The 21225-nt window shown below is 43.9% G+C and overlaps 1 protein-coding gene across 1 annotated transcript; it reads right to left on the reverse strand.

The window, feature by feature from the left end:
* Positions 1-15504: 15504 nt before the first annotated feature.
* irx2a (iroquois homeobox 2a) lies at positions 15505-19671 on the reverse strand. Its single transcript, XM_058053371.1, has 3 exons — positions 19161-19671; positions 17943-18348; positions 15505-17293 (listed from the first exon to the last, which is right to left on the reverse strand). Exons 1-3 carry the CDS (start codon positions 19398-19400, stop codon positions 16443-16445), a joined length of 1497 nt encoding a protein of 498 aa, XP_057909354.1. The 5' UTR covers positions 19401-19671; the 3' UTR covers positions 15505-16442.
* Between the last annotated feature and the right edge of the window lie 1554 nt (positions 19672-21225).

Here is a 21225-nt window from a genome sequence, read left to right on the forward strand (position 1 = left end):
ATTATTAGGCTATTGTGTATTGTGTGAATATGCTATGTGCTATCCCTAATAATACACATATGGATGGATGGATGGATGATCCATCCATCCTAATAATAATGGCATGAAGTGAATTTGCGTATGCACTGGATAAATAGAATCCATAAACATGAAATTGCCAGAAGGAAGTGTTGGCGACGTGAATGTTTTCATGTGTTTTTGTTTTTTTAACGGGGCTTGAATGAGCCAAGGCAGCTTTGTCTGACACCTTGAGCTAAATTATTGAGTGGCTGAGGGGTGTTGCCAAGAGGATGGCATGACATTAGCGCTTGTTGTTGTGGCTCCTGCTCAGCACAGCATAAAGTTGTCCTGAGATGGCATGTGTCAGTTTATGGACAGGATAGCACACGCTTTTCAACTCTAGCCATGCATTCTGTTCTTGTAATCGTGTCGTAGACGGAAGGATTGCAAACCGACATGGATGGACATCATGTACTGTCAGAAATGTGGAGCCTTTTTTTAACTTCCAGTATTTTACCGAGCTATAAAAGTTCTGTTCACGGTGCTAACCCAAGCAGCTCCACTTACCACCACTGACGGTGACTAAGAAGAGCAGATCAAGATCACGCAACTTGAACCCAAATACAATTCAAACGTAATAAAATATGTAAAACATTGTACGTGCATTATCACCTGCAGTAAACGGGATGACCCACAATGAGGTGGGATAGCGTATGAACTCAAATTTGGTACAGATTATAATGAATGCATAACATAAACAGTTTTTTTCTCTAATATTTGCTTTTTAACACCTCCTGGTTTTAGCTTCCATGCAATTTTTATTCCATGGACATATTTTGTTACACTAGCCCAATCCAGAGAAAAGCTTTCTTTTTTCCAGGAAAGGAATTCTATCAGCTGTCAAGGATGGCACCTGTCAAAGTGCTAGCAGAGGCTAGCAGGAGACACATGAAGCCATTCCCATGTGTTGCCTCTGTTAGAGGCTAAGAGCTTGTCTTTCGACACAGCTCTGTGTGTGTCTCACTGTCAGGTAGAATATGAACACAACTGACAAGGTCTACAGCGCAGCCTCTTCGTTTAGCTGTCCGGGTTTGAGGTGTGCAAGCGCTGTGTGTGCGATCTTGGTGCAAGGTGAAACATTTCTGACACAGCAAAGGCTAAAGAGGCTCACGCACACCATTCTCCCGACCACCCTCGCCTTGTTTGTACGCCGCAATGTCTCCACAAGAGTTTCTGATGGACTTGCACTTAAATCTTTCATGGAGTGACGTCCAATGGGGTTTGAGGTGCTGTCCAAAGGACATAGCCTGGAGCTAAACACTCGCTTTCTGTAGTTGGTCACGGCTGTATTACAATGCTTCTCCTTGTTTGTCAGCCACTTTTGGCCCCTGAAGAATGTGCTGTCATGGAATGAGCTCAGACCTGAAAAGCCCAAGAGCAAACGTGAACAAACATGAGAAGAAGGTGAGGGGACATGAAAGACTATTTGTCTGTTCCAATATCGGACCATGTAACGGTCACGATGACCAGCGTCCTTTGTTTGTCTCCTATGATTTATTTACAGATCTTGCCGTGTGATTTTGAGCCCCAAATATGCTGTGCCTGGATACAAAGGTTAACTGCTGCTACGCATGTCAATAACGAGGGCTTATTGGCAATAAAAACATGTACAAATATGTATAACATTTTATTTAATTGCAATACCGGCTAGTGTTTATCGCACTCCTTTTGCACCAAATTATATCAAAGACTGGAAAAATAGCAAAGCTCTTATGTGCTTGGGTGGGATTTTTATAAACGGTCTTAATTATGTACGACTAAGCACAGAACAAAGCTGCTGCTCATTTAGCCACAATTTATTGTAAATCCCAAAACAAAGCAAATTCCAGCATATAGACAATATTATATGATCCATATTCAAACGTGTAACACCACGGGGACATACACAGATTCATGAAAGACATGAAAGACAGATGCATGTAAGATGGATGCATATAAGACGGATGCATGTAAGACAGATACCTACATATAAGACGGATGCATGTAAGACGGATGCATGTAAGACGGATGTATGTAAGACAGATACGTACATATAAGACGGATGCATGTAAGACGGATGCATGTAAGACAGATGCATGTAAGACGGATACCTACATGTAAGACAGATGCATGTAAGACAGATACGTACATATAAGACGGATGCATGTAAGACGGATGCATATAAGACGGATGTATGTAAGACGGATGCATGTAAGACGGATGCATGTAAGACGGATGCATATAAGACGGATGTATGTAAGTCGGATGCATGTAAGACTGATCCCTATAAGACAGACACAGCTGGTTATTGCTTGTTCTGCTTTACGTACGTAAGCACATCTTCACACGACTTTTAAACAACCAGAGATGAGAAGATCTTATTTATTATTATTTAGACTTTTCTTGTGACTCATCTCACTGGACTGTATTTTCATATTAGTTGGGGGGGGCAGGTTGAGAAAAAGCCGAAGCATAAACAGAAAAGTGAAACTCCAAGAGTTACTTGTGAGGAGAGATTGGCAGCCCAACTCCATCAGATGATCGATCAAACTGACAGGCCTGAAACAGGATGGAATGAAGATGCGGCGACCTGTTTGACGTCCCGGGTGTTTCACTGCCTGATGTTTATCTCAGATATTTTTTATGTGTGTTTCTTCATTGTGTTTCTTTTTAGTTCACTAGCTAAGCTCATCCCTGTTGAAAGAACATTGTACATATACGTTGTCTTTATTGATCATCTGAGATTGTTTGACTAATTATGGTTATACAGTATTTGTAATTAGCATATTTAAATGCAGAGATATCTGTTATGGAGTGGCTGGTAATGTAATGTCCTGGTTTCCTGCTGTGGTCAGAACAACTTGGAGCTTCAACCTGAATCTGCTTAAGGCTTTCGTCCACAAGCAGCAGGTAAGTTTAGAAACGATATTTCCCCCTCACTGTTTATGAAAAAAAATGGTATCTACATCAATGTAACGGCATCTATGCATTGGGAACCACAGTCATAAGCATGCCAAACCAGTAGGGGGCAGTAATTCCTAACATTCTATGCAATCGGAATCATCCTCTGTCACCCCCTCACCTCCGCAACCATAAAACCTGGTGCCAGGATCCTCCGTGTGGACCGACAAGGAGGACGAACTCCTTCTGATTGGAATCTTGCCAAAGCAAATCTGCCTCAGAGCCTACTACAAGGACGTGGAATTGTTTTTTGGACTGGTTCTTCCCTTCAGCTCTCTAAAGTGGAGCAATGTTTGGGCTTGTAAACACAAGCAAGCAAAAATAGCTCCAACCAATCCAGGTTGGCTCTGATGTAAACATGTCGCTCGTGTGACGTCACAGCATACGTACATACATCATTCTACTATATGTAAAATGACAATAAAGGGCATTCTGATTCTGATACGTTGTTGCAGGTTGGGAAACAGAAATCAAACACATTATCGGATGTTTCCTTTGTTTTTCGTAAAACAAATATCTGCGGGCTTGTGTGGATAATGTTCCAACTGGTGGAAAAATAACTTGGTTTTATGAGATCCCCGCCTACGTGTGGGCAGGGCCTAAGTCTGTGGAGATCATAGTGGACCTCAGGTGATCATCTCAGCCGACCATGGGAAATGTTTCTATGTGTAGAATTGTTGACATGAATTTATTTCATTGTATTATTAACCAAGTCGTAGCCAAGGTCCAAGGCAGGTAAAGGTCAAAGTAAAAAGTGTGCGTGACGCACGATGAGTAGATCGAGTAGATTGAGTGTGTGTGCTAGCAAGTGTGGAGACGGAAAGGCAACACTTTACCGCCCAGCTTTGCGTTCCAAGCGTGTGTGTCTGCTGGGTATGGCTCGCTACTGGGAACCTCATAAAGCTCACAGTGTGATGACCAACTGAGCAGTAAATTAATTAATCATCATTTTATGCCTCATCAAGCGCTTTGCCCGCTCCTCTCCACGGGAGCCCGTCCCAATTAGCAAACAGAGGAGCTGATTGTTTAGTTTAGCCAAGGTATAAGAGCAAGGAGGACAGCGAGAGGGACGCAGTGGAGACAAGACACAAATAATATCAGTGAAAACAAATGAACAGAATTGGCAAAAATGTGCAGTTTGTTGTTGTTTTTCCACTCTATGAACAAGAGTGGGTGTCTGACAAGCTAATAAGTAAGTCATCTGTTTGTGTCAAAAGACAAGGGGACTGCAGACCTGTGGGGGAAGCCGCTGGCCCAGACGGGACGGGAGAAAGGGCGCCATACTGTTTGACCTCCTCCACCCTGAGGACATCACCAGGGTTTCCAAACTGTGTTTATGTTTGTGCTTCAAGGTGTCCTTTTTGACAAAATACAATAAGAACAAGTAAGTTAATAGTCATCACCATGGCAACAAGGTGGGCAACTGGGACCGCTGCCCCATATCCCAGCAGATAGGTGGTCCACCACACTTGGGGCCATGAAAAGCAGGACACATCATGCCATCATGGAAAGGCCTATTGTGACGTATTGGGACACAAAGGCATGTGGGGGGGGTCGGGGGGGTCCCGAGCTAATATGAAGGAAGGGGGCCCATTAAAACAAAACCTGATTGTCGCTACAGATTTTAGTAATGTGTGACAGAAAGGCAAACAAGATGACATTGTGGCAGCGCAGCCAGGAGGAAGCCAGGGGCGGGGACGGAGGGATGGAGAAGCAGATGTTGTTCATCACCCAAGGGTGGTGGGGGTTGCTTGTCTGGAGGGGGAAATGATTGTCAATGAGCAAGCATGCACATGAGTGTGTGTGTGTGTGTGTGTGTGTGTGTGTTCGCAGCACTGGAATCTGGCTTTAGCGGGAGTCTCCTACAAGAGGCAAGGTGGGCCAAAACAACAAAGGTAACCTTGCCCACAGAAGTTTGTGTGCCATGGCTATTGTGGAGGAATACCTTGTGAAGTTATGTACTATTAGTTTTCATAACACAGGCTAGTATGCGCTCATGTCTCTCACAATCAATACAAATAATAAATGCAACATTTTTGCTATTCTCTCTGAAATATTGTGCAGTTTAACTGTATTGGGTGTGGTCCGAGGAAGTCCCAAAACCTGTCAGTATTTCATTTGACCGCCATTACGTAAATGCCGATTCAGAGCATCCCAAACATCGCTTAACTTCAACATGCCATCAATAAAATGCTTCCGTGTTGACCGTCCATGACATAATGCATAATGCATTATGCATTATACATAATGAATAATGCCTGCCCATACTGCGGCCACATGGCCACTCCGTCCACAACACAGATGCCATGTCACTCATTGAGATGCTCTGGATCAGTGTATATACTGACTGTTTTCGGACCGCCTCCAATCTTTTATTGTGGCAAAGCGAAGGCCCACCTGTGCAATAATCCTGCTGTTTCGTCAGCATCGTCATATGCCATACCTGTGAGGTGGATAGATTGGGAATCATTAATCATGAATGCTCACTAATATGTAATATGTAAATTGTCTTCAAACTTAATATTGCATCATATGATTTTATCACGCCTACTATGCTGCCAATCATAGTATTCACATACACATTTTATTACACAACACATCTCTATTGTATGCTTATGTCTGCAAATATACTGTCAGCATTGGGGTTGTTTCAGGTTGTTCTGCATATGCCACTATGCAACTGCAACATCTTATCAATAATAACTGATTGCAATGATGGCATTTTATGTACGACATATCCAAGTTGGCCCATGCCCAGACCTACTGCCTTCCACCGAGATGGTTGGCGTGCCCACACACAAACCGGCCTTGTTGTGTTGAGTTAGAGCAGGGGTGGGCAAATATTTTGACTCGTGGGCCACATTGAGTTAACAAAATTGTCCGGGGGGCCAGAACATATATTTAACACACACAAACTATTTTATGCTTATAATTTTCCTTGAATTATTTGTCTAATTTTATCTGTAAAAGTGTTACTATCAGCTGTATGTTCTGATGTCCCTTTTTCAGGAGCACTTTAAAAATCAGACCACATCAAACTATGTAATTTAATTTTACTTTTTTTTGTACTAAATAAGACATCTGACTTGCAAGTCATGTTGCCAGTTTGTATGTTAAAAGTTGAAATACTTAGAGTCGGGCCGGAATCAAACGCTTGGTGGGCCACATGTGGCCCCCGGGCCATAGTTTGCCCACCCCTGAGTTAGAGTGTACTCTAACCAAATCGGAAACACCTCTAAACAGACAAATAGAATTAGAATACTACGAAGGCTGCAAGTATTGTCGTCAAATGATTTGACCCGGCAGTCCTCCTCAGCAAGCGTATGAAGAGAGATGTGTGATCATCCGTCGTACATCACAGTGAATTTTCATCATCACTTCTTTAAAGCGCCATAAGTGATTCTTTCATCCCCGTGGGGTAAAACCTGACCCTCATCAAACCGCAACTTCAAGGCAGTGCTTCAAACCCACGTCTACTGAACATCACCTGGCATCACGAAAAGGAAAAATGACAAGTGACACTTCGCTAATTGGCCGCTTTGATTTTAAAGAGACACTTCAGCTCCACGTGTTCTTCCCTCTTATCTTCTGCCTGACCAATTCTGCTATCGTCTTGTCTCGATATTTTTTCTACCCAAAAGATACTTTTACTGTGGAGAGGTAAAATATATATATATATATTATGTGTACATATTGTCAGCGTCTGCGCTTATCTTTCTATCAAATATCCTGTAGCGGTGCTTGGCTGTAGAACTTGCAGGTGGGAAGGTTATCAACATGCGGGTGTGAGATGATGTTTAACACCGTCAGACTACCCTGATGCCCTCTGTGGCAATTTGTCAAAACGCCGGTTAAGAATCTTATGAATAACTTTATGTGTGTAATAGTTTCTCTGACCTTTTACAAGCTGTTCTAATATGAGAATAATATTTATGGTGTAAAATACTACATGAATACTGCATCTTGTCTTGTCATCACTACGCAAAGTGCAGAAGCGCATTGGCCAAAGGTAGTATTTTGGTCATTCTTTGTAGGTTGGTCCATTTGTGATAAAGGGGTGGCACATTTGAAAAGCAAGAACACATTCAATTATGGAGAAAATCATTTTTAATAGCAAAATATTGATACAGTGTATAAGTGGGTTGGTGATAGTTTTTTTTGGCGACATTGATTATATGTACTATATTGGCTAATATGAGTGTAAAGGTGACTGTATGGGTATTTTAGAGAGCTCTAATAATGTTTCAAGCTCATATTCAGAAGGTTGCTTTCGATGTCCTAACTATGAAAATATTCTATAAAAATTATGAAATTACTGTCTGAAATTCACTTATCATGGTCGTATTTGGAAATAATTAACCACAATAAACAAGGAATTAGCGTACATCATGAATCCGTCTACAAATTCATATGCATTGCTATCTTGTATATTTTATAATAAAAGTACGCTTGCCAGTCTTTCAGGAGGTTTACCTGAAAGAAAGCGTTCAATCCCCTCGCAGGCAAAGTCATCATCTCACCTGAAGGGCTTTGATAAATGGCTGACCAGGTGCTGCTCCAATTTGTCTTCATCATGGAACGTCATTGGGCTGTAACCTATCTGTCACGGAGTAGGACCCCTGAGTTGAGGTTTTGATGTGTTTTGCGTGTATTTATACTGCATGCATTTGCAAGCATCCATTAATTGGAGCAGCCTGAGGCAGTTGGAAGGACAGTCTGGGTGTTAATCAAGGTGGGCTACATTAGCCACCTCAAGCATTTCATATCGTATTGTTCCACGGACAGCTGTGTAGTTCATGCTCGGGGTTGGTCCACCGGGGAACCAAAAGCTGTTTGAGCCTCGGCCTGAAATGCGGGCTTGTTCATTCTTAAAGCTAAAGCTCCAACTGCTAGACGACACCGACACCTTTTAGTTTATTTCAAGAGTGCAGTATAATTATCTGTTCACATTAATGTTATATTTTATTTCACGTTAACTTCATGCTTAACGCTCCATGTTAGCAGCACAAGTCTGCAGAGTTTTAGGAAAACCTAATTCCCAAGGATGCTGTGTGTGTGTGTGTGTGTCAAGTAAAGGCTAGGGCGGCTTGAACAGCATCCAGCTCCATCTGCAATGCAAAGCACATTGGGTAATTAAATAAAATAAAAGAAGAAAAGGTGGATGGGTTGGGTTGGCACATGGAATACCGTAGGAATACCGGAGGAATACCGTAGGTAGTTTCTCTTGCCGGACTGTTTTTGCAATAGTCAAGTCCTGATGTTCATGTAACTGCTTTATATATTCCATGATCCATCCTTTCATCAATCCATTTTCTATGGCACATTTCCTGTTGTGGACGCAAATATCAATTAATGATCAGTTCAGTTCAGTCTGCTTTCAAAACTCAAAATATCAAAATGATGAAAAGATTTCAAATGAATGGTTTTCCAATCCTAACAATAAAATAAGCGCGGAAGACTGCTGGGGTGATGATGAACTTTGACCCGCTTAACCAATTAACGTGACTGTCTTATGAATATTTAAAGCAAGTAGGCCACACTGTGAGGGCGACTGAGGATCAAAGCTGAATGTGGAACACATAAAGAAGATCATTTATATATCATGAAGGCAAACATTGTCAAACGTGCAGCTCAGCAGTATATGATGAACTTTAACCAAAGCGTTCCTATTCCATGGTCTTAATCAGCACTGACGGTTAATGAAGTTTTAATTCAGATCCTCATCACATCTTATAAGCCATGCCCATTTGCCTCCGACTCTACGGAGTGACTGGGGGGGGCCAAAGCAGGTCCTTGGAGACCCCCACTCCACTCTCATCAGTGTTGTCAAGACTAGCTCCTCCTCGTTGGCATTTAAAGGGATGCTTAAGAGAGACTGGCATTTTGATGTGTTAAATTCTCATTCATACGAGGTTAATGACTAAGACTCAACGGAAGGGGGGGCAGACACAGCCAGATAAAACCAAAATGCTGACTTCTGGTCACTGAAAGGCAAAACCAAGGCCGGGCCAGGCAAGTTCATTTAGCACCACTAGTACTCCAGGTACTGTCAGAAAAGACAGAAAATCACTTCATAAAAATAGTTCCATCGAGGTACGTTACACCCAGACAACGCATGGCACCCACTTTTTATTTGGATAACGTTAGATATGATGTATTGATATTTTATCTGCTCCATGACCCCCCAAATGTGATGCTATTGCTCATAAAAGTTGTAACTCGTTTTGGCCGCATACTTTCTCATGAGAGGGAGAACTCAATCTGTTGGTGGTGTGAAATCTATGATATGTCGTACCGGCACCATCAGCTGTGCTCTTCATTCATTCTTCTCCTTTTGTCCAATCAAATGAGAGAAAGAGAAGAAGAAAAGATTGATCACGAAGGGCAGATTCCAGAAATGTTAACTCAAAAATGTTTTCCGAAGGATCTTTGAGATGCATGCTGTGAGGAAGACAACTGCAATGATACATCATACTTTTGAATGGGTTCGATTCCATAAGGAGAATCCTTTAACTATTACGCCAATGAATTTTTTTCTGTAATAAAATGCAAATATAATTAGGCATCTTTTAGTTTGTATGAGTCGGCTTTCGATGAAGTTTTAAATTGTGTCCAGGTTTTCATACATTATGTTATCATACTCCCATTGTGTGGAATCACCCAAACACAGCATTCCTTGTGATGTACGGTAGAGGGTGGAACGGAATACACATGACCTTCCTCTGTCCTTGTTTGATCCAAACACGGAGCCGTCATCATCACTGCTGTAATGGTAATGGTAATGGTAATGGTAATGGTAATGGTAATGGTAATGGTTTAATTTCATTTGAAAATGCATCAGATTCCAATTGAGTGCATCCCATAATCAGTTCCCAGTTCCACATGTCCAAAAGGAGTAGGAAGAAGCAAAGCTTATTAAATCCTACCCCTCCATCTGGTACTTTTACAATCACTAACTGTTACATTTGTTCACTTCCTGCTTTCCATAATACAGTTTAAGCATCATAAAGCATCTCCAGCGGCTCGGCCGCAAATTCGATTTTGACCACAAATGATATTTTTTTCGCAAAAGAGAAAGTGACAGAGTCAATATTTTATCACAGAATGTAGCAAACACATGCAGATGCCTTGTTAGCATGTTTTCCCTCTTAAATATTGATTCCTAAGAGACCATCCAGCCATCTGGTCTGTGGAGAATATTCTGCATAAAACACATGAACACTTACTTTCAGGTGCACAGCGACACACACAGCAGCATAAAAACCGCACACAAACACGACACCTTAAAGAGCGCCAACACGCCTTGCAGGACACAAAGAAAGTCCAATTAGCGTTGCCTCTAAATATGATTTCAGATTGTGTATGTTTCTTAACAGCTGCATGTTGTCTGCAACAATAGCCTTGTTCCACTCGTTTGTTTCATCAGTGGATATAGTACGTAGTTTCATGTTGCATGTTACCACCGCCGTTACTTCCTGTTCCGTGCTAACATGCTCTTGGTCAGCGTAATTGTATTAGAATGCAACTTCAATTCTCCGCAGCAGAAAGAGCTAAGCCGCTTTGCTTGATTTTAGACGGATCAACAGTCTCAATGTGCAAACCCTTGCTGAGCCGTTGTGTCGGCACATGTGGCGTGTGTGGATGCACGGCGGTACGTGTCAACGTTTCTTTACTTCCTGCATGCACACGCGGACTGTTGACTGTTGAACAGCTTTCATTTAGCTGGGCAGGATAGTGCTGAGCACTGTCAGATCACGGCTGAGGATTGGGTTGCCCGTCTTTTCAGAAAAGTGGCAGCACACACACACACTCGCACACACACACACACACACACTCGCACACACACACACACACAGCCTGTCTGTCTCCACCTTGTCCTGCGCCAGTCTCCAGGAGGCAGCTGGCCTGAATATCTGAGTGCTTTTAATGAATTGGAAATCTCGTGTTGGGTGATTAAATGTAAAAAGACTAATATTCCATGGTGGCTTGGGAGTCAAAATAAAGATGGAGGAAGACAGAGAGAGGAGGGAATGTGTTTGGCTCCAAGTGCAGTGAACCTCTTATCCCCTACCCCCTCCCATACCTCTTGGGGAATAACCCTATTTAAAGTAGAGGAGGAGTACAGACGGAGGGAGGGAGGAACATTTGCTGGTGGGTGGTGGAAGTGGGGGGGGGGGGGGGGGGGGGGGGGCATTTTCTTGCTATAACTGGAGGATTATGTTTTACAGTGGAACCTCAGTTTTGTTTTTTTTTTCATTTCTGACAACAGGTCAGCCGAAAAACCCAAAATATACACAAAAGACAAAGTTCAAAGTTCTGACCACCAACGTGGGGATACTTTGTTTGGGCGCTCGATTCCACGGAATGATTCACGGACAAACGGAAACTTTGTTGGGCTGAAAACCAAAGCGAAGGAAATCAAACCACCAATTATTGTACTTTAACAGCCTGGGCGGAGTCTGCCTCATCTTGGTTATCCATCTCCCAGTAATCTTCCTTGAGACCTTTTGGGTCGTTTAGTGCAGAAAAACACGAGCATCGTGACCTCATCTTCATCACAACTAGAGCAGGATTGTGAGCCGGCAGTGACCTCTGACCTCTCTGGATAAATAGAAACACTCCAATATCTTATAGAAGAGTGGAGGTTTTAGCAGCAAAGAATAGGACCACCATTTCTTGGCATGAAGTTGTGATGGGCTAAGCCGTTAGCCGAAGCCCTCGCAACATCATAGACATCATTTGACTTCAAAATGAGATTTCAACTAACATTTGTGGGAAATGTAATGTTACATAAATTTTTGCAGTTGTTAAAAGTTGTTGTTAAAAGTGTTTTCAAAACTCAAGGAGGGGTGTAGATGGACTTGATCACATGCTTATTAAACATTTTTGTGAAAATAAAGCTCTCGGAAGCTCAAGACGAGGCCTGTGGGCATGTCCTCGGTAGCAGTTTAATTAAACAAGCATCCTTGGTTGTTTTTTCTTCAATACTTTTGCCTTTCATTCAGTCTGATTTGTGTGCCACCCCCTCCTCGGTGAACATAGCTTAGGCTGAAAGCTGCAGATTGGAGTGAAAAGTCATGACACTAAAGTGTTGGCTTTGAGCAAAGCTTCATTTAATTAGCCTGACAGATACTATTTAACATGAATCACTTCCCCTCAATATGTCTCCCAGCTTATGTCAGATAGAGAAAAAAAAGGTTCTGCTCAGACATGTTGAGCTCATTTATAAAACACTCGAGATAGACAAGAGGGGGAAACGCCGTTTCACACGTCTGTCTCGGTTGGTTGTTGGACTCACTAATCTTAAAAGCTCTGTCAGCTCTGTCACTTTGCAATCCGGCACAGAGGGCGAGCGGTGTGTTGACTGCACTTAGACGCAAATCACAGTGTGCACGGTCCAGGTCACGTGCGTTTGTACCGAACACATGGTAACGACATCACGGTCTCGCACACGTACTGCTGATGGAGTTCCATGGCAAGCGTTGCTATTGCCCAGATGTACTCTATGTGCAAACAACTTAACTACCTAATATATATTTATATATATGTCTAAATATTAACTAATACATATGCATGTGTTTGGCAGCACCTCAGCTTTCACCTCTTTTACCTTTGGGAGTGATGCTGTCCATCCAGGTTTTCTCAGATTTATGGCCCAAAGGTTCAGTTCACGACTCTAAAGTGTTTACTCACCACAGGCAGTAAACATAAGCGTCAATTAGTGGTGGAAGTCAGGCCTGCTAATGGCCTTGTTTAGCCTGCTGTAGTATTAAAGTATGGGAGTGTGTGAGTGTGTGTGTGTGTCGGAGTGCTGGTATGTAAAGGCTGCATGTGTATATCTCCATGTGTGCGGGTGTCGAAAACATGCCCCCCCTCCACCCCTTGATCACGCTCATGGTGAACATTTCAGCTGACACTTTTATTGGAGGACAGGACCTCAAACTCATTTTTAAAGTCGCTTGTTCACTTTGATGTGCGCTATTAAACACACCTGCACCTGATTTGTCTACCGCTCGTTTTCAGACGCCCCCCCACCCCATTTATTCGCCATTAGGAAGTTTCAACATCAGCGGCCTGTTGAGTCAAATGTGTAGTTTTCATGTGAATAGGGTTCACGTGAGCTTTTGTCATTTTTGGATATTAGAAAACTGTTTTTGGTTTTTATGATATGATATGATATGATATTGTCACGGTTCGTCATGCGGGTGTTGCGGTGCGACCCCAGGATGCAGAGATGAAGCAGAAGGTGCAGGAAAAAGCTTTGCTTTTATTTTCCGAATTCGGCGAATGCAGCACTGGCATAAGACACGTAGTAAAACATGCAATGAACCAACAAAAACTAGACGCACCCGGCTGAACTAAATACAAGAATCAAATTGGCAACAGGTGCGCGTAGAACGGGAAAGTAAAAGTGACGAAACGCAGGACAGACCAACACAGGAAAAACAACAAAATAAAAGCATGAAAGCAGGAACTAAGGCGAACAACGTGAAAACAAAAACTGTCACACAGGAGACGATGCGGATTGTGACAGATATGATATGATATGATATGATATGATATGATATGATATGATATGATATGATATGCTTTATATTACATAGAATAACATGTTTGTTTTCCAATAAAATATCAATCAAATTGCATTAAAAATTGAAAAAAGAGAAGCATTCATGCAACTTCTCCACAAGCAAATCAGAGGTTTTCTTATGATCACTCACACAAATTGGCTTCACGATGCAGCCTTGACATGGAGACCCACTGAAAATATGTGTTTTAAAGTTAATGTAATTGTGATAAAACTGTAGTACATGGAGAAAATATCCATTTTTTAAATTAAATATAATTAAAATGAGTAAGTGCCGTATTGTATTGTCGTTGCATTGGAAATTGTTGCTGATGTGGAACACAGGTGAGCGTCGGAGATTAATGTCTTAAGCATTTAGAGGAGAAAGGGTTGATGGGAGGACAAAAGGATACAAAGAGCTCATAAATTATCTCCATATATGAGCTGCTTATTTGATCAGCGATAAGGGAAATGAGTCCACTTGCTCTTCAGTCTGCACTCGCATGAAGCTATGAGCCCCCGATAGCATCAATTCAGCTCTCAATGACAACCAGGCCTTACCATGGATGAACGTAGCCTGCGTGCTAAGCTATATGATAGGATTATAACAATGTTTGATATGCAACGGAGGATTTAGGAATATTTAGATCCATTTGTCCCTTTCTCTCAAGCATGGGCGGATGTCATTTTGAGCCTTTGCAATAAAAATAGTTTATTTTGCCCTCTGGGAATGTTAGCGGACCGGCTCAAGGTCAAGCTTGGTTCTTCTGCTAATAGTTTGAGGTTGTGGAACAGAACAGAGGAGCCTCTCAGCAATTGTGACTAATTGTGGCATAAATTCACAACAGACTTCACAGCGTGAGTTCTGTCATGTGCAATGGATGCCTCGCTCCCATTTCACCTGCCACTGCTCCCAATCAAACGCGGAGCCGGGGTGGAAGTCTCTTTTCATGTGTTCAAAGGCGACCGGTGGCTAGACGCTTTTTACAGTAACAATAACTCTTTTTATTGAGAACAAATGTTGACATTTGGAGGCAACAGCAGCGGCTAGGAGAAGGAGAGAAAAAAAGGAGAGACCCCCTGTTTGCTGTGGAAAGCGCCTCTGGTGTTATTTGACAACGGTGTAGAGTCCCTGATGGAGCCCACCTGAGAATAAAGCAGCATTTGAATAAAGCAACACATAATGAAAGCATCGGGGCTGAAGAAGAGGCTGGCCACGGGCTATGGCATCCATTCTTCTTCCATCAAAGTACTCACAAAATAGGATCAGGAGAAGCGCTGCAACCTGATCTCCTTTCTTAACGTCACAATTTTGAAAATATTGTTTTGGATCACGCCCATCATCCTTTAAAATGCCGTGGTTGCGTGAGGTTTGAGCAACAATCAAAGCTCATCAGCTTCATCCTCGGCCTTTGTAGCGAGCAGCCATCTTTCCCCATAAGCAACAATACATAATAATATTTTCCTTGGCCAAAGTGTTTAATTAGCTGTGGCCTACAGCAGGCCGTTCTAAGCAGCCATGATGAGAAGCAGAGGAGAGCCTGTCCTATTAGAGCCCATCACACAGCCCATTGGAGCTGGCAGATGCTGAGATAGACTTTTATGGATTGCTCAGTGCCATGAAGCTGTAATGAAGCAGGCAGGGCGGACCCACCCTGCGTGAACCGGGCTAAAAAAGCTCCAGGGACGGGTCCCGCTGGGAGCCCATAATGCCCGACGCGTCCCGCTGTGGCTGTATTAATCACACTTTAAAATAAATGTGCAATCTACGAGAGGGGAGTGGCAAATGGGGGAGGAAATGGAATGGAATAACCATGTCGTTTATCCCAATCTAGCTGGGGAATGTGCGATTCCTGACCGGGATAAGTCCGGATGGATGGATAGATAGATTTCCCTTTGCTAAATAAAATGACTCCTCCAGATGTAACAGTTGGGAAAACAGTTTAATATTTTCTCCTTTGAGTAGCTGATATCATGATATGGTATCAAGGGTATCAAGCCTATACAGCACATCCATACCAGCGCTTGTTTCCATTTCTATTTACATTCAAAGATATAAATTAGCAGGAGCAGTAGCAAGATTGTGTCGCTTTTCCCAAATTCCAATAAAAACCATGACTATATATATTTATATATTTACAAAAACAGACATCAGATGTCAGTTTTCCTTTTTCTGTTTCTGCAATACAACTTGCATAAATTACAGGCATCATTCTGCCGTCATTTAAAAAAATAAATATCAAATGTAGGCTATTCAACTTTGAAGTCCTCACAGGTTCTCTTCAGGCTCATTCACTGCATTGACGCCCCCCCTCGTCTCCAAAAATACCATAAAAAAGGCAGTTTCCACACATAGATGTAGACTGAAATGACATAGTGGGACAAATGAATAACTCATAGGAACCTGAGGAATAATATCAATCACATATGCGGGAGGAGAAACCAAGATATAAAGTACGCATGTCTTTTAAAGTGTCACACACTTGGAATAAGCGGGACGGGGCGGTCGGCCTTCATTGGGCTGCGGTGGCACTGGATCCCTTTAAGGTGGAAAGGTGATGGGGTCCAAACACCAAAGGTGGGGGCCAGGCTGCCTTTGTACTCAAAGCAAGTGTGACCCCTACCTGCAGATGACGGAAATAAAAAGTCCACTCCAAGCATCAAGTACAAAACAGAGTGCATATTCAATCCCAAAGTCCATCCTAGTACATCCTCACTGATACAGCAGGAGTACGCATGTGCAGTACGCATTGTTGGCTTACCCTGGATAATTACAATGAACCTAAAGTGAGAGATGCGCTATTTGCACTTGCACATTCTATGCGGCGATAATAACCAAGTGGTGCCTTCCGACTCCGTGGGCTGACCGTGGGTTCTATGTGCCCTTCTTTGCTTCTAAATGCGCATGCCTGAAATGCTGCTGCTGCTCCCCGCCGGCCGGGCTTGCGTTCATTTTCGTCAGGGGGGAGTCGGGCCTGTGTTGTTTGGGCTGCGTGCCGGCCTCCGGGCCATGATGCGGGGCCAGACCCTCGTTGGCCGCCGCGGCGGCTGCAGCTGCGGCGGCGGCCGCTGCTGCCAGGCTCACCCCGGAAGAACTGGAGTAGCGTAGTATGCTTTGGCCCTGCAGGGGGCTGAAGTTGCCGTAGTTCGTGTAGTTGCTATAAAAAGGGGACGTGTAATAAATAGGCCTTCCGATGAGGGAGGGGGGCGGGTAGAGGGAGGGCGGGGTGGCAGACGGAGAGGCCGCGGAGGACGTCGGGGGGGTGAGGAGCCCCCCGCTGGAGGAGGAAGAGGAGGAAGAGGAGGGGCAGCCGGGCTGGCCCGGTTGCTGCTTTGGGTCTGAGGTAGCGATCTCCGCCAGCGACCACAGTTTGGGTTTGGGGGTCTGGGACCCAGCCCCGGTGGTCGGCCTGCTATCCGGGCAAGGCTTGTTAATGCCGAGGCTCCGAGCTAAGTCCTCCCGCTGGAGCTGCTGGAGGTGATGGAGGTGGTGGTGGTGGTGCTGGTGGGCGAAAACCGGCGCTTCGACCCCCATCAGAGGGGACGACGTGACTGGTTTGGGGGAGAGCTGGAAGCGGGGGGCGTGGTTCCGCTCCTCGGCGTCCTCGTCACATTTGTCCCCGGCGTGATCCGAACCCGGGTCGCCCCCCCGACAGAGAACCTTCTCCACGTCGGACTCCGCCGAACATGAGTGGTCCGTCAGGGTGTCGACGTGCAGACTGATGCCTGACGAATAAAAATCAGACGTTAGATTAAAAACACTTTTTTAGATTAAAAAAGAATGAAACATAAACACGACAAATAAGTCAAAATGGCCACCCACTCCACAGGGGGAAATTAATTATTATGGAAGCTGTGAAATAACTTTTTAAATGTGTATAATTTTAACATATTTTATTGGCATGTCAGTGTGTTTATAGCATACATATATATATTTGTTTATAGCATAAATATATATTTGTTTCTAGCACATATATATATTTGTTTCTAGCATATATGTTACCAGTACACTTGACCAATGCATGATCAATACGATCGATTGACGTTGCAGTCCAAGCGTGTTGATTAGTTATTAGTAATATATGTAAATATAAGTATATATGCAATCACCTGTCCTTAAAACTAATTATTTCAATTCCATTTTAATAATTCTGTTGAAATCATTTCAATGGTTAATATCTAAGGTTTTAATATTTTTATAACATTTTAATAAATTGCATACACTAAAATATAGTTGGTATTAACAATATAATAAACGATGGCCATCATTTCATATAGTCATAAGATAATACAATATGAAATAACTTATGCGTTGCTGTTACCCCCCCCCCCCCCCCACCCCCCATAGTCGAATAGACGTCTTATTCCAGCCCACCTTCGTCCTCCGCCGAAGCCTCGCTGTTGTCCAGGTTCTTCCCCGATCGCTCCACGTCCTTCCTCTCTCCATCCCCATCCTCCTCATCTTCATCCTCGCTCTTATTCCTGGGAGCCCAAGTCATCTTGTTCTCCTTCTTCAGCCTCCTCCTGGCGTTGGCGAACCAGGTGGAGACCTGGGTCAGGGTCATCTTGGTGATGATGGCCAGCATGATCTTCTCCCCTTTGGTCGGGTAGGGGTTCTTCCGGTGCTCCTGCAGCCAGGCCTTCAGGGTGGCCGTGGCGTCCCTGGTGGCGTTCTTGCGGTAAGCCGGGTCGTTGAGCTGGTACGGATACCCCGGACTCCCGTACGGATGGTAGCTCAAGGCCCCGGCCATGCCCGCCGTGTGCGCGTCGTAGGGGGAGCTCTGGTGGACAAACCTTCCGTTAGCGACATCTGGGCTCTGCTTTTATTTTCATATTCGGGTTGGTGGGTGATGATGAGGAAAAATAACCTCTACGATATACTATACAATATAATATACTGTACAATATATACAATATACTACTACTCCGATTAATACATCACAAATATGTACGTTACAAAGCCATTTTTTCACAATAAATTATCATGCGTTAATTCATGCTAAAATGGCTTTTATTAAAAATGATTTTATTAAAACTGCTCAGGGACATACTGAGGAAAATTAAAACCGCAGAAAAGCACACACACTAATAACGGTCATAAAATAATTACACGTATATTTCATTTTTAAAGTGTTATTATTATTCCTCATGTTTTATTTTGCCAGCACTAAAACGTCTCCTATTTGCGGCTTTATAAATCCTATAAACAAATCACTTATGCACGTCTCCTTAATATTACCGACTGCATAAATCAACAGATGATTTTAACCACTTTAATGGCTGCCCAGCAAGAAAGTCCTTTTTTACGCTGCGTATTAATTCCCCCTGACCCATAAATTCCGAGCAAGGCTTTTAAAAGGAGACACTGGACGAGTATTCGGTTTGACATAATTAGCTGCTCGTTCGGTGTTAAATATTACAATTTGCCATCCATATTTAAAATGGCCTTGGCGTTCATTTGGGCGTTTTAGCGCCAGGAGTCCACTAGGCCGTATTTGGATAACAATCTGGAACTGATAAGAAAGTTCCTATTGCTCAAAGGAACGCCGGCAACACGCCGTGGAACGCTCCCCTCCGGAATGCAAACATTTACCATGTACGGTGGGAACCCGGCGGCCGGGTCCGTGGAGTATGACAGCGGGCTGGAGAAGCCGGCACCGGCCGAGGCGGAGAAGGCGGCCGACCCGGGATAGGGGCTGAAGGCGGAGCCGGACGACGACCTGGCCAGATCTTCATTCCGAGGGGCGGCCAGAGCCGAGGCCCCGTAAGCCGGACACGAATAAAGAGCCAGCGAGCCCGGCGGCTGGTAGAGGTAACCCTGAGGATAGGACATGGGGGCCGGCGGAGGTAGATCGCCGATCCGAGCCAGGAAGGAGGGGGAAATGCGCACAAGGGAAGGGGGGAAATGCGCGCAGGGCGGTGGGCGACAAAAGCCAAAACAATTGACTCGATAATCGGCGATGCAAACAGTCACATCAAACGGTGGAATTAAAAAAAAAAGTCCTCCCTCCGAAACCTCCTGACTGGCGAAACGGCGTCGGGATTGTCAAAGAGCCCACATCGAGGCAGGGCGGCGTGCGTCTTGATCCCCTAGCGTCCGGTGTTTTTAGTGCGCTGCGCTATGAGAGGAGTTAGGAATGAAGGAGCCGGTGGAGTTGGACATACACGCACACGCACGCACACGCACGCACACACAGCATTGGGGGAACCGGAGCTGTCACTCCAGCTCATCTGAATATCCCACCCCGCCCCCTTTCTGCCTCACAAATGGAGCCTCGGAACAAAAAGTGCACAGAAGGATCCGGCGTGTGGTCGCGTCTCTATCGGGATTCCGTTTAGGTTGGGATCGAATTAGACATTGGACGGATTTTCATGTTAATGCCAAACATGCATATAGACCCCCCCCCCCCCCCAATATTTTATCATATCTACCTGGGCTCACTCAAAAGTCACGTGTCTTTGTTATTTTGGTTCAGACTGAATGAAAGTTCCTTACAAGGGCGAAGGAAACACTTGCTGACTTATTTCCTCCCATCTCCTGAAGTAATGCCCACTACGGCCTGTGGGCGGCGTCCCTGCCTCCTTCACTGCCTTGCACTTGGTGTTGGAACCATCATTAGCAATAATGCATCTATTAGTGCCGAGTCTGGATCCAAACCTGCGTGAACACTTGCAGAAAGTCACGTGTTTCCTTGTCTGGTGTTCCCCTCCACTCAAGCAGACATGGCCTGTCCTTTATTATTGTGATTAAAGACATCATGACCTCTGTGGGAGACAACAACGTACCTTGAAACCTGAGGCGGTGACGGCAGTCAAGGTGGCAACTAACTAATGAAGAGAGTGGCCGGTCTTCCTCATCGGGATTCATCCATCAGGTGCTTGTCCCCCCCAGTGACTCTTGGTCCAGCAGACTAGCTATTTAAATATGACTGGATGGCAAGAAGCTCTCCTAAACAATCATCTGTTATGGTGAATACAATAAATGGGCTTTCTGGAACAATTACACAACACATGCAAGGACGCAGGTCAGGAATTGGAAATGGAGGTCACCCATTTGTACAATCCACACTGATGAACCCACTATAGGGGTGTCCAAAGTGTGACCTGCAGGCCATAATCAGCCTGTAGTTGTTTTTTTTTTGCTCCTCCGCCTATTATAAAGCTCAAATGAATTAATTGCACTTTGCTCCATCACAAAATGTGAATGTTTTTTTTTTTTTTTTTTGGTGGTAGCGGCCCTCCGTTGAAAGTTTGGACACCCTTGCACCCCAGCCAATTAGTGAATACCCTGCAAGGTGGGGCTAAAGCGGCCCATAATAAAGCCAAGGTACATTTAAGAGCAATATTTGGGTTTGTTATGTTATGCAAATTACTTAGCATTGTCAATTGATAACAAAAAATAAGAATTCATTCATGCAATATTATACGTACAGTAAAATATAAAGTGATTGTTTGGATTAACACGTGATGGAAATAAAGACACCAGGGCAGCGCATGTCACCGTGCACACCACTGCATCCTACCTGGCAACCATAACTGGGAATTCCGTCATATTGTGCTAACATATAAATAGTCAAAGATGTATGGTGTGATAATGATAGCAGGCATATTTAAGAATCAAACATCTGTATTTGTGTTGAATGTTGATGTTTTTCCAA

Source organism: Doryrhamphus excisus, chromosome 17 (assembly GCF_030265055.1).
Source record: "Doryrhamphus excisus isolate RoL2022-K1 chromosome 17, RoL_Dexc_1.0, whole genome shotgun sequence".
In the NCBI taxonomy this organism is placed as follows: domain Eukaryota; kingdom Metazoa; phylum Chordata; class Actinopteri; order Syngnathiformes; family Syngnathidae; genus Doryrhamphus; species Doryrhamphus excisus.

Bases quoted from the DNA above. Each gene is read 5' to 3' on its own strand.
- irx2a (XM_058053371.1), bottom strand. From the start codon at position 19,400: ATGTCCTATCCTCAGGGTTACCTCTACCAGCCGCCGGGCTCGCTGGCT. The intron at 18,349-19,160 runs GTAAATGTTTGC...TTTGTCCACCAG, and splicing joins CCGGGTTCCCACCGTACATG to AGCTCCCCCTACGACGCGCA. The intron at 17,294-17,942 runs GTGGGCTGGAAT...TTTATTCGTCAG, and splicing joins GGCTTCGGCGGAGGACGAAG to GCATCAGTCTGCACGTCGAC.